The sequence below is a fragment of the Xiphophorus maculatus genome, chromosome 18, assembly GCF_002775205.1.
Source record: "Xiphophorus maculatus strain JP 163 A chromosome 18, X_maculatus-5.0-male, whole genome shotgun sequence".
Taxonomy (NCBI): domain Eukaryota; kingdom Metazoa; phylum Chordata; class Actinopteri; order Cyprinodontiformes; family Poeciliidae; genus Xiphophorus; species Xiphophorus maculatus.
This window is the reverse complement of record NC_036460.1, coordinates 4,080,739-4,093,380: the sequence shown is the minus strand read 5'-3', so window position 1 is coordinate 4,093,380 and position 12,642 is coordinate 4,080,739. Positions and strand designations below refer to the sequence as shown.

The following is a 12,642-nucleotide window of genomic DNA, read 5'->3' as shown; positions in this document are numbered from 1 at the left end:
GACATTTTCGATTTTTCAAAAACCAACATTTTAGGATTTTGGTGTCAAAAATCTTAAACCTGAATTCGTCTTCTTGTTTCCAGATTCCCGGAGAAAGAAAGAAAACACCAGCTCCACTGCAGTGCATGAGTAACCAAAAGGTATTTTATTGGTGATTATATCTGGGGCTGACAGGCCGATGTGAACAGGACAGTAAAGACGCACACAGACAGGCAGAGCTCATCCAAACCATGTTCCGTTTTCAGACCCATTCCTAACATCTGTGCCGTGATGTTTAAAAGTAGATCTACAAATAATATGATTGTTTCACGTGAGGTCATGGTGGCATCGGTGAACTTTGACCTGCGGTGTCAGTCAGTCTTCTTCTGCAAAGTTTCTCCAAATTTTGCTTCCTTTGCCTCCGACTTGTGGCCATCGTGTTCGGCATGCATGTAAATGTTCGCATTGATCTGATATTCACACTTGATGCAGATGCATAAAAACAAAACAGACAAAATTGTTCTCAAGACAATCTGGGATAAATAGAAATAAAGAAGACGGTTTTAAAGTCATTTTTATCACTGGGCTTTGCAGGATTTGGGAAAACAATAAAGCGATTTGTTAAAACTGCAAAGAAGTTTATGCTTTGTCTGTTTTGTATTTAAAAATAATTTGAATATTTGAGACCTTGAGGAAATAAAAACATGTTCCTTATGTTGCTAAACTAAAGCAAAACCACATGATGAAAGTCTGAACCTGCAGGACTCAACCCGCTTCTTATGCCCCGATCACACCAGAACCAAACCAAACCCCACGAAAACCACTAATACGCTCTAAAAAACATTTTAGGAGGTAGGAGGACTACAACGCAAGGCATTTTGGGTAAATACAACCAGATTGTAGTTGAGAGAGAAAATGATTGTGGTCTTTAACCAAAGACAGAAGAGAAATCCTACAACTGCTAAACTCTGACACGTCTCTATTTCAGTTGCGCTCAGTTTCTTCTTGAAAGGTTTCCGTCTTGTTTCCTTTAGGGGCTTTTGGAGCAGCACTCCTACAGGCGAGGAGGGGAACAGGTTTTTCCAGTAGTGTAGTTTGTTTGACAGTGCAGTGTGAAAGAGAACCGCAGCAGCTGAAAACGTGACAAATGTTGGGATTTGTTTGGGAACACTGGTGCAAAATTGAGCCAAATCTACCAGACTACCAGATGTTAAAACCTCCTTTGAGTGTAACAGGAGGGTTTTGAATAAGAAATCCTAATGCTAGATTTTAAATCAATGCTCTTAAGTTTTGAAATAAACTGCTGCGGTTCATTTTAAACTTTCTTGGAGTTCCAGGAAACATCAGTTCTGTTTTGATGCGGTGTGAAGGGGGCATTACTAAATGTTCAGGTCACTTTCTCTGAAGAAACTTCCTTACCTGGAGCAGAAAAGATGCTAAATACAAAATAAAAAGAAATTAAAATCACATGGTAATAAATAAATGTTTTCTGTGGTGCAATGACAGTAGATTTTTACAATTCCACCAACTTCTATGGCTTTTTTTACGAGTTTCCATGGGATAAACCAAAATACGGCTGGACTGCAAAGATGAGTGAGTCTTATAAAGAAACCATGCAGATGGTTTTATCGCGACTTGACATCATTTAGATTCAGGTTGTGATCGGGGAGAAGTTTGGGACTCAGAGGATTTCTGATGTTACCATGAGGGTCTTCACAAAGACTTAAGTAAAAAAAAAAGAAACGTTATACGAGCGATTTGTGTTATGGAACATTCCTGGAAGACTGAGGGGACAAACATCCTCACACCAACAAAACCTGAGAGCTGTGGAGACCCTGGGAAAGAGCGGCGGCGCACACATTCAGACATCAACAAGACTGTTCAGTATGAACGACAGATATGTGGGAAATGAATCAAAGATCAAACCCAACAAGGTTTGATGGAAGAGAACAAAAGAGCAGAAGAGAACCGGTTCCTACCCAGGAGAACCCGTTCATTAAAATCAACAGATTCTGCGCTTATACAGAAACTTGAGATTTATGAAAACCTCGAAAACAAGTTGATCAAAATGACATTCAAGTAGACTTTTTGGATACAAAAATAGAAGATGTAGCCTGTACAGTTCCTCAAAATCTGTAATCTTTATGTAATGAGTAGGTAAATTATGTTTTATTGAACGAGGCTCCTGGGATTCAAACATTAAGGCTATTTCCCAACTAACCCCCAACTGCAACGACGCAAGTTTCCGCAAGAAACAGAAGTCACAGGCTGGGCAGTTTCTATTAGATATTATGATCCATGGTGACAACTGTCAGACTGAAGGAAAACTTTAAAAGTTTTAAAACCATGTATTACATAAATAACTACTTAATACTGATTAAAAAATAAAGTACTAGTAACACTGCCAGACTGTCTTCACTGAAAACATTTTTCCCATGTGATAAGTGAAATAATCTGATAGCAGAACTAGGACTTTATTTTTTAAAACAATAATAAGGAATTATTAGATCATATATATTTATCTTTCTCTTCTGCTCTTTTCTTGAATCATGAAACATTAGAAACTGAGAACAGTTCTGGTGCTGCTTCGTCCATGGAAACGTTTTGATGGCGTCACAACAAAACCAGGTGGATTTTTCACTAACAAGGTGTAAAGAAACAAAACAAAACGAAACGATTCCACCTTCTGGGACCATTTCCTTCCCTTTTGATTTCTGAGGATTGATAAGAGATAGTGGGCCATGTCTCCACTTACAGACAAACAGATAATTACAGTAGATAGGACAGACAGAGCTACGTACAGGTACACTGCGAAATAATTAAATCTTACCAAGTATTTTTGGTCTGGTTTCTAATACGGATATCTGAATACAATTGAAATAGGGCAAAACTAACTGACAAATAACCTTTCATCAAGATGTTGCAGCTTGTTTTATAATAATCTACCAGTGCAACTAGAACATTTTAATCAATATTAAGGAATTATTGAATTTTAAAGAAGCTGCTGCATCTTCATGAAAAGTTTAATTAGTTTTGTCTCTATTTCAAGTCCACTGAGATATTTGGATTAGAAACTACACCAAAAAACTTGGTAAGATCTTGTGTTTTTGCAGTGTACAGTTCATCTCAGAAAACAAACCAACATGGAACAGCATGAGCTACGTTTTACCGCGCTACCAGCAATCAGTAACAGCCTTTGAATTAAAGTGATGCTTGTGTTTCTCCTACTTTTGTTTTGTTAAAAAAAAACGTCATCCATTCGCAGTTCTCTGAAGCGGCCACCAGGAGGCGACGGAAAAAGATCTAATCCGTCCTGTGGGTGAGCCGGGTCAGTCTGTTGCTCTCCATCCAAGCCCAGCTGCTGGAGCGAAGAAGAGGGGCCTCCACCTTCGGTCTGTGGCCCCGCCTCCTGTCCATCCAGAGTTCGTAGGTTTTAATCCCAAAACGTCTGTCGCCACGCTCATTTCTTCTTCTTCTCTGAGCGTTTTCCGTCCGACTTTCCTGCCCGATCTGACTTCTCTGAGCGTTCCCCTCTCTCCCTCTCCTTTTCCTTCTCTTTCTCCTTCTCCCGTTCCTTCTCTTTGTCCGCGCGCTCTATCTGGTCTCCACGGTCGGAGCGCTCGCCGCCGCGGTCGGACCGGTTGTCCACCTTGCTGCCGTCTCGCCGCGTCCCTTCGTCGGTGGATGAGGTAGTTGGTTGGGGCTGGCCCCATTTGGCGATCTCCTCGTGCTCTGAAATGCTGGCGGTGATGTTGTTCACCCACACTTTGAGGTCCTCCTGTGGGGACACGGACAAACAGGGTCAGCCGTTTGGATCGAGACAGAACAACAAAACAACACTACGGAAATCTCACCTCGTCTTTTGCATGAAACAGAAATTCACTGCCATCCTTCGTTCTGCAGCGGGAGAAAGGAAGGTTAAATGTTCCAATGATGTAGATCCAAACTACAGACTGATAGCTGGTAAGTTTAAAAGAGTTTCTTACTTAAGACACAACACAAAAAATAGAAGACAAAGTTTAGTTTGAATATTTTCAGAATTCCAGCAGCGATCAGACACGTTGTTTGGTGTTACAATTTCATACTAAATCTCCAGAGTTCCCAGTTCTTTCAGTCGTTTCTAATTTACAAATACAAAATCCTGAAACTACTGGATGGATGGATGGATGGATGGATGGATGGATGGATGGATGGATGGATGAATGGATGGATGGATGGATGGATGGATGGACATTGGTTGGATGGATGGTTGGATGAAGGATGGATGAGGTCCAATGGATGATGTCACTCAGCAGCCCTCGATGCTAACATGCTATCATGCTAGCTGAAACCAAACATGGCGGCCGGCCCTCACTTGAGCGTGAAGACGTTCTTCTTCTTCTTGTATCCATTGGTGACGTCGCAGTGGCAGTGGGACAGACTGAGCAGCGGCTCGTTGTTGTAGGGCGTCGCCGTGTTCTTGGCGTCCTTGTAGAAGCCCAGCTCCCCTTTGTTCAGCACGCAGTACAGGTTGACCCATGACCTGCTGTGGTGCGGGGAGGAGGGGGAGAGGTGGCAAGAGGAAGAGGAGGAGGGGGGAGAAGTGATGGCATAAGGGGAGGGTGGGGGGGTTGGGGCAGGTAGGAAGGGGAGATTGGGAGGAGTCAGGAAGAGCTGCAGAGATTCTGTTGCTAGGCTAACACCTGACTCACCTGACCAGAGCAGACAGGTAGGTAGGCGGGATGGACCAGCCCCAAGAAGGGAGGAGGATTTACACTGCTGGACAAACACAAATGAACGGGCGCACACACGGATGACCTGGGAGGGGGGGTGGAGCGGTGGAGTGGGAGGGGAGGGGCGGAGCTACGTACGGCTCGGTGATCCAGCGTGCGGCGCCCGACTATGACTTACCTTGGAGGAGAACGAAGGGAGAGCCGGAAGCACAGCGGGGAAAAACACAGAAACAGAAGAAGAGTTTGGTTAAATGCAATTTTTTTCAACTAGGTTACATCTGTTGAACCAAGGGGTGTCCAAAGTGAGGCGCGGGGGCCATTTCTGGCTCTTGGACTGACATTTTTGTGGCCGTGTAAGAATAAAACAGATTTGACCCGTCCATCACAAATGACTGATAAAAATGGAGACTTTATATTTTTAATTAGGGTAAAATTATTATCAACATAATTTTTTTACAGTGAAAAATGTTGAGTTCAACAAAAAGTGTGGCTGGACAATAAATCAATAACAATATAAATCACTATAGACAAATGATCAATATCAATAGATATTCAATAATGTCAATGAACATTGATCCAGAACCAGACGGCATTCTGGGAGATGTAGGCATAATAAAGACGTTAGCTGCTAAACCTACCCAGCTAAGTTAGGTTGGTGGTCAGCTAACTCTCTCACTCTATGGTTGCCTAGCAACAACCTGCTAACTTGTGCAGCAGCAGTTTGAGGTTTCGCCTCATAACTGCTTAAAAATCAAAAACATTTGACGTAAAGTGAAAACTGGAAAGGTCACACCACCAGTTAGGCAATATTTCAGATATTTAGAACAAAAAACTAATCAATAATTGTTGATTGACTGAGATAAAACGTTTATATTGTGAGAGGTTTTTCAGCCATAACAGAGTATTCATTTTTTTAACAATTAAGGTTATTAATAACATGTAGAAATTTTACAGAAAAGCCGACAACTTTTATTTAATTTATTAAAGCGTTTTGAAAGAAAGTGCCTTAAATCCCGCTCTTATAACTGGCAGCGTTTCCATTACAAATATTTGCTAAACTTTGTTAATAATGTCAAAATAAAAAACAATTTCACAATTGCCGCGCTTCCATTAAACATGAAACTAAATTATAAACACACCTGAAAAAGTTTCTTTATGCGATCAGTCATTAAAAAACATAATCCTAAAACTACTTCCTGTTGTGTTCTTCTTCGTAGTTTCTGTCAGTGGTAACATCCGGTTGTTGATGATGTGACTTATGTGATGCTAAAAATGTTTTTCTCTTAAGTAAATTTATTTTCAAAATGTCAAATTCTGCCATTTTATGGTCAATGGAAATGCAGCTGCTTAATTCAGCTCAAAGGAATTTGGAAATTAATTTAATTTATTTGGTGGGGAAAATAAACCTTAACTAACATTTTTGTAAATGTGCCAGAATTAGCCAAAAGGCTATTTTTAAAAACAATAAATACATTTATTCTTAACCCAAACGATTTTAAATGATAGATTTATTTTTAATTTTCACTTCCCTTTCCTGAAAAAAAAAACTTTATTTGGTTAATTTCATTTTTATTTTTTTTGGCCTGTCAGTTCTTTTGGCTCAATGATTTTGGCCAATGTGACAAAAGGTTTGGACACCCCTGTGTTAATGCGACCACATGCATGAAGCAAAACAACTGAGAGGAAGCATAGAGACTGTGCAAAAGTCTTCGACCTATTAGATATTTGATTGATCCACCAATGAGAAGCCTGGCCTGATTTTCCATAAATAATTTACAGAGGTGATCTCAGTTTCCTTCAGTTGGGAGAAAATAAAGAAGGGAGAATCTTCATTGTCAAAAAATGGAAGCTATTTCATAAAATCTTATAAGTTTGATGCTATTTCATGTGAAAACAAACCAATTTAACCTTTATCTCAAATAAAGAAAACATTTCTAAGGTGATTGCTTCAAATTTATAAACTAAATGCCGCATTAAAATAATAAACAAGTTTTAAGGTCTTAAACGTGTGCACAGTACTTGGAGGTAATAAAATGCAGCTTTATATTCTGATAAAACATCTGCAAAGGAGCAAAAAACTAAGGTGCATATGAGAAAGTGCTTGTAATTAATGAATAATTTGTTGAGCAATAAAAGATTACGCCAAAATGGAAACACTGTGGAAAAATTAAGCACACCCTTGCAGGTTTTATAGTATTTAGAAAGAAGCTTCTGCCTCACAGAGCGCGATTCTTCCACTCAGCTTCTTCAGACTAGTCAGCAGCAATTAGCAAACACCTGGTGGAACTACGCGCCTGCTGAGCTCATTATTATATGACCTACTACTCAGTCCAACACTCCTGAGAACGGTTGTAAACGGCATAATGAGGAGCATTGTTTCGATAATGTGCTGAAGGCAGATTGTCGGATGGATTAGGAACTTCTTAAAGAGACAGAGACCCAATTTCACAGCAACTCGGTGTTTTTATAGCAATTGAAAGTAAGATAATTATTTGATTATGACATAAAATGGCACTATGTGCCTAGAAAACACATAACACCGTCCCTTTAAGTGTTTTTCCTACAGTGGCCGACAGGTGCCAACGCGCCACAAACACTTAAATGAGGTAAACTCCAAATAAACAAATACACTGCAAACAGTAAAGAGCAGGTAGAAGTAAAAGAGGAAATGCTGCAAAAACAGCAGCAAGAATTTAACAGAAAAGTCCTCCAGGCCACTAGGGGGAGCCAACCATCAAATAAGATGGTTGGAGCCAATCAACCATCAAATAAGATGGGACCAGACCCTCAGCAAAGCTGGAATATCTTGTCTTTTATCTATATTGTCTTATACAATATTATAAAACATCAGGATATTTACATATGTTGGTAACATTACCAATGCCAAACTCCCCCTAGTGGTCTGGAGGACTTCCATTTTGTGGAGTGTTTTATATTTGCTGTGTTTGCAGGATTTTCCCTTTTGCTTCAATTTCTTGTGGTTGCAGAATTTTTGTTTGTAGCATTTTTCTGCACTGTAGTCCACTTCCTGCTTTTGAAGCGGCCTCTAGTCCGCTTGGCCTTCGCATATGCATTTGAACTGAACCAGAGATCGCTTCAACCGAACCGAGACTGAACCGAACTTTCTAGGCTAATTAAATAATGACTGTGAGTGACCGGTTATGTGGTTTTGTACAATAAAAGCTTGTAAAAGAAGTAAAGAAGGGTGTACATTCTTTTTCCCATCAGAGAACTAAACCACATTGAATTCAATCTAAAAGCACCATATTCAGCGACACATTTTGCAGGTTTCATCAGAATATTACTATGCACAGAACCACAGAGTGACAGTTTGTAGAGTCGCGACGTAACGGTGACGGGTTGAATCCCAATGATTCAACACTGGATTCAAGCCATTCACAGTTGTGCTTTACCTTCCCATGTACATAACAGGGCATGTACATATGGCCGCATTCATCCACTGCCGTGAGTGGGCGCATGAGCGGGCGTCATCCGTTGCTGGAACTGGATGAGCTTTTTGGCTGTGCGTGATCGGACCGGCCACCAGAGGGCGGTGGAGAGCGGGTCAGAGTGGGGGCTCGTCTGGTGAGTGTGTGTGGGTTTGCGAGCGGATCGGTCCGCTCTCGCTGCACTCTTCATCCAGCCAGTTAGTCAGCGAGTGAAGCAGCTGCCTCGGCTGCGTGGCGTTCAGGTTAAGCATCATGCGTGGAGTTTCATCATGCTGTGGGGAACTTTTTTATTTCATGTAACTGTTGTCCTCACATTCTGAATGCAACAAATAAGACATTTAGATACACAGCACCCTTAAATGTTACCACACCCCTGGTAAAATGCAGCTTTATATTCATACAGTAGAAAATAAAACTATATGTTAAGTAAAACATTTTTTTACTTTTTGTTTTTCACAAAGGTTCTGGCCGGAACTTTGCTTTTTTATTCTGGTACAACCCTAAATCTGATGCACAAACATCTGTAAACAACAGCAGTGGATGAATCTTAATACACATAAATCCAGCAAACATTACATATAATTAATATAGTTTTTTACATACAAAGGTTCTCATTGGAACCTTTGTTGTGTGTTTCTGGTACGCCGGTAAACCTGACGCACAATGACATCCACTAACAGCAGCCATGGACGACAAAGCTGCTTCTCTCGGCTCCCTGGGGGTTAATTTTTGCTTCAAATAACGATCGTCTTGGACGCAGAGAAATACCATTGTTGTGTTCAAGTTGTGCTAACAGGAGTTAGACTATCAAAGAATAAATAAGTATTTAGTTATTAGCAAGCTGGAAATTTAAACTACAGAAAAAAATCTGATTTCTTCACAAAAAAAGACAAATGTGATTTCAACAAAAAAAAAATCTGAAAGATCAGATTTCAGAAAAAAATCTGAAAAATCAGATTTCAGAAAAAAAAAATTCTGCAAAACAGAAAAAAAAAATCCAACTTGTGTGAATGTTACGAATACCCGTTGAAAATCACCTTCCAATCAATCAATCAATCAATCAATCAATCAATCAATCAATCAATCAATCAATCAATCAATCAATCAATCAATGTTTTTGAAACTTTCTCACATTTTTACCAGGGGTAAAGTAAGTGCGGAGGCGCTGTGGCTGCATGACTCTTCTGCTTTAAAATAAAAAAACCTCAAAACCTGTCTGAGCTCCTAAATCTGTGAACTCCATTTTGAAATCTGGCTGTAATGGAGGAAGGAAGACCTGAACGCTGAGCAGAACCACAGCTGAACTTTGGTTCGGTTGCAGCTTGTAAGGACCACATGTGAGCCGGGTCATGCATCTTCCCAACACATCAGATGCAAAAGTCGTAACTCTGCATGCTGAATTTGCGCCCCGTTGCCATCGATTGATCAATTAACACAACAGGGATTATTAAAGCCAGAAGAGATTTAAAATATTCCAACCATTTATAGTTTAAACTCAAAGAAAACTTTTGGGAATTTGGAAATTGGAGTTCGTTAATTTGGATGGTCATGACAGCAGGGAGCATCCTGCGTGCGCTGGCGGCCCGCCGGGCCCTGAAGACCCACCTGTTGGTGCTCTTCTTCATGCTCTCGATGTCCAGCTTGCGGAACAGGAAGCCCTCGTGATGCGCCGTGTGGGTCGGCGGCTGCGGCGTCGCCTGGCTGCTCTGGGCCGGAGCTGATCGGGAACGCCGCGTCGTCTCTCCCGGCTCTTTGGGGCGCGGCCGCCGTCTGGGTTTGGGTCGGTCCCGGGCTCTGGGCCGGTCCGGACGGGAAGACTTTTCTGGCAGACCGTTGGGCAGGCGGGGAACCTCGCCGCGTGCCTGAGGGCAAGAAGGTTCATCGACTGATGATTAATTGATGAGCGGCCATTTTCTTTAAAACCCGAGTCCAGTCATCTTTCTACAACATATTTATCATAATATTCTGAATTAAACAAAAATATCATCAAATTCTAACATTATTTTGTGTCAGCTGTGCTAAATACTGACTGAATAAACAGAAAATTGTGGTTTTCTCACATTTCTATACTTGGACATATTTATAAAAAATAACAAAAGAGGAAAACTGTTAGATTGCTGAATTTAAAAAAACGATGAAAAGTGTTTTAACTCATGACTTCAACAGTGTGCTAGAGTCATTCTAGAGTCATTCTAGATTCATTCTAGAGTCATTCTAGATTCATTCTAGAGTCATTCTAGATTCATTCTAGATTCATTCTAGATGACGAATTTCCACCAAAAAACTCAGAAACTTTGAGACTAATTTTGAGAAAAAACAAGGAAATTTCTGAGCTTGAAAAGTAAAAAGTTTCTACAGAACTAGATTAATCTTGAACATGTTCGACTTTTGAAACTGACATTTTTAATTTATATTTTTCAAGAAAATTTCTGTGATCAATCTCAAAATTTTGGAATTTTTAAAAGAAAATTTTTGACCTTTCAAACTCCAAGTTTTTTCTAGGAATAAGAGCAGCCGTCCCCCACTCAGCTCCTTCAGACTAGCCAGTAGCAATTAGCAAACACCTGCTAAGCTCATTATAGGAGCTGCTAATCAGTGCAACGCTGGTAAAAACGTTGTTAAAGGGTCAATAGAGGAGCCATGTTGGGATGACTTCCTGATGGTGGAGCTTCAGAAAGAGCAAGAGGAGCTTTTTAAAAAAAAACAGAGGCCCAATTTCAAGGCGTTAAATTACAAAGTAAAATGTTAGCATTTTGATTCCAACTGATGTAAAAATAGTTACTTAATTATGCTGTAAACTTTCACTATGTGCCTGGAAAATACATAATACCGCCCCTTTAAGAAACAGGAAGAAAACTGTGACAACTTTGAACTTTGACCTTTGAAGTAAGACTCCAAACCTGTGCTGCTTCTCTTTCTTGAAGCTGCTCTACAATTTCTGCCATGGTGGTTCTCTTCTCTCTGTGGAAACAATCACAGTTATGATGGTAAATAATATGTTTTTGTTATTTTACTTCCACTTGCAATTTATTTAACTTGTAACAAGACATTTTCCCAGATCACAAGTGAGATGATCTCCCAATGCAACTAGTACATTTTCATCAATATTAAGGAATTATTCATTTAAAACCAGCTCTTATATCTTACTGAATAGTTACTTATTAGTTAAGTAGAGGTGGGTAGAGTAACCAAAAATGTGACTCAAGTAAGAGCAGAGATACTTCATAATATAATTACTCAAAGTGCAGCGTAGTAAAAATACTCCTAAAAGTAATTTTTTTCTAAAAAGCTAAATGTACTGAGTGGTTGGTGTAGAGCAGGGGTCTCAAACTCCAGTCCTGGAGGGCAGCAGTCCTGCAGTTTTTAGATGTGCCACAGGTACAAAACACTGGAATGAAATGTCTTAATTACCTCCTCCTGGTGTAGATCAGTTCTCCAGAGGCTTAATGACCTAATTATTCTATTCAGGTGGAGGCACATGTAAACGTTGCAGGACGGCGGCCCTCCAGGACTGGAGTTTGACGCCCCTGCTGTAGAGTCTGGCTCTCTGAGGTTTTTTTTGTCTCACCCTCCAGTGGAGCGTCGGTCGGATTGTTCCCTCCCCACGTCATTGTCGCTGGACTCCTGCCTCTCCACTCGGTGGCGCTCTCTCTCTCTCCGCCGGCCTTCGTGTCCTTCCTGTTCGCTGGACGTCTGCCGCTCCAGCGTCCGCCTGTCGCGCCGTCCCGCCTGCTCCCTCCAGACTTCCTGCGGCAGCTCGTCGCGCCGCGCCTGGATCAGCTGCTCGCTGGACAGCTGCCGCTGGTACGCCTGGACCTGCGGCTCGGCGCGGCCCAGCGGGTCGGTTCTGGACCCGCGGGGCCCCCTGGTGGGCTCGCTGTGCAGCCGCTCCCGGCCGGGCTCCTGGAGCACCACCTCCGCCATCACCGCCACCTCTGCGCGCTCCTCTCTCTCCCTCCCTCGCTCTCTCCCTCGCTCCAGGCGGCTCGCCACGATCAGCGGCGTCACCGCGTCGTCCAAGTGTTTGATCTTCGGTTGCCGTAGATACGGCGACGTCTTCGCCTCCGGCTGCAGGTAGCTCATGGCTTTCGTCGCCTGTTCCTTCGCCGTGCTGGCACTTTCCCGCATCTGATTGGCTGAAACCAACATGGCCGCCGTGGCGACGGAGGCGATGGATGAAGCGGCCGGCTGGACGGCCACCACGCCGCCGTGCCGGTAGCCGGAGCTGTTGACGACGGCGGAGGCGAGCCGGCGGGCGGCCGCTGACGGGGACGGCGTGGGCGTGGCGGGTGAGGGCGACGGCGGTGTGGTGGCTTCGTTCTGCTCGTAGATGGTCTGCCTCATGACGGGGGAGACGGGGAGGCGGGGCAGCGCAGCCGGGCCCGGCGCCGCGTCCTGAGGGTCCAGGAAGACTTTACGGCCCAGCAGCGGCGTCGGCGGCAGCTTGCTCTGCTCCGCTCTCAACTTTTCCACCTGGAAAAGGTAAAAAACAAGTTTAGAAG

The 12,642-nt window shown here is 42.4% G+C and overlaps 1 protein-coding gene across 7 annotated transcripts in view; it reads right to left on the bottom strand.

Annotated features, from left to right (window-relative positions):
• Window positions 1-122: 122 nt before the first annotated feature.
• sptbn4 (spectrin beta, non-erythrocytic 4) overlaps window positions 123-12,642 on the bottom strand; it is a 79,628-nt gene continuing 67,108 nt past the window's right edge. For 3 of the 7 annotated variants that reach the window (XM_023351346.1, XM_023351348.1, XM_023351352.1), the window contains 6 exons: window positions 11,709-12,613; window positions 11,041-11,101; window positions 9,746-10,002; window positions 4,334-4,504; window positions 3,834-3,876; window positions 123-3,757 (listed from right to left, as the gene is read on the bottom strand). In XM_023351346.1, coding sequence (XP_023207114.1) covers window positions 3,440-3,757; window positions 3,834-3,876; window positions 4,334-4,504; window positions 9,746-10,002; window positions 11,041-11,101; window positions 11,709-12,613 — 1,755 coding nt within the window. In that variant the 3' untranslated portion in view covers window positions 123-3,439. Of the gene's footprint in view, window positions 3,758-3,833; window positions 3,877-4,333; window positions 4,505-4,670; window positions 4,735-9,745; window positions 10,003-11,040; window positions 11,102-11,708; window positions 12,614-12,642 lie in introns of all 7 variants that reach the window. The other 4 variants (XM_023351347.1, XM_023351353.1, XM_023351349.1 and 1 more) reach the window with 3 other exon arrangements.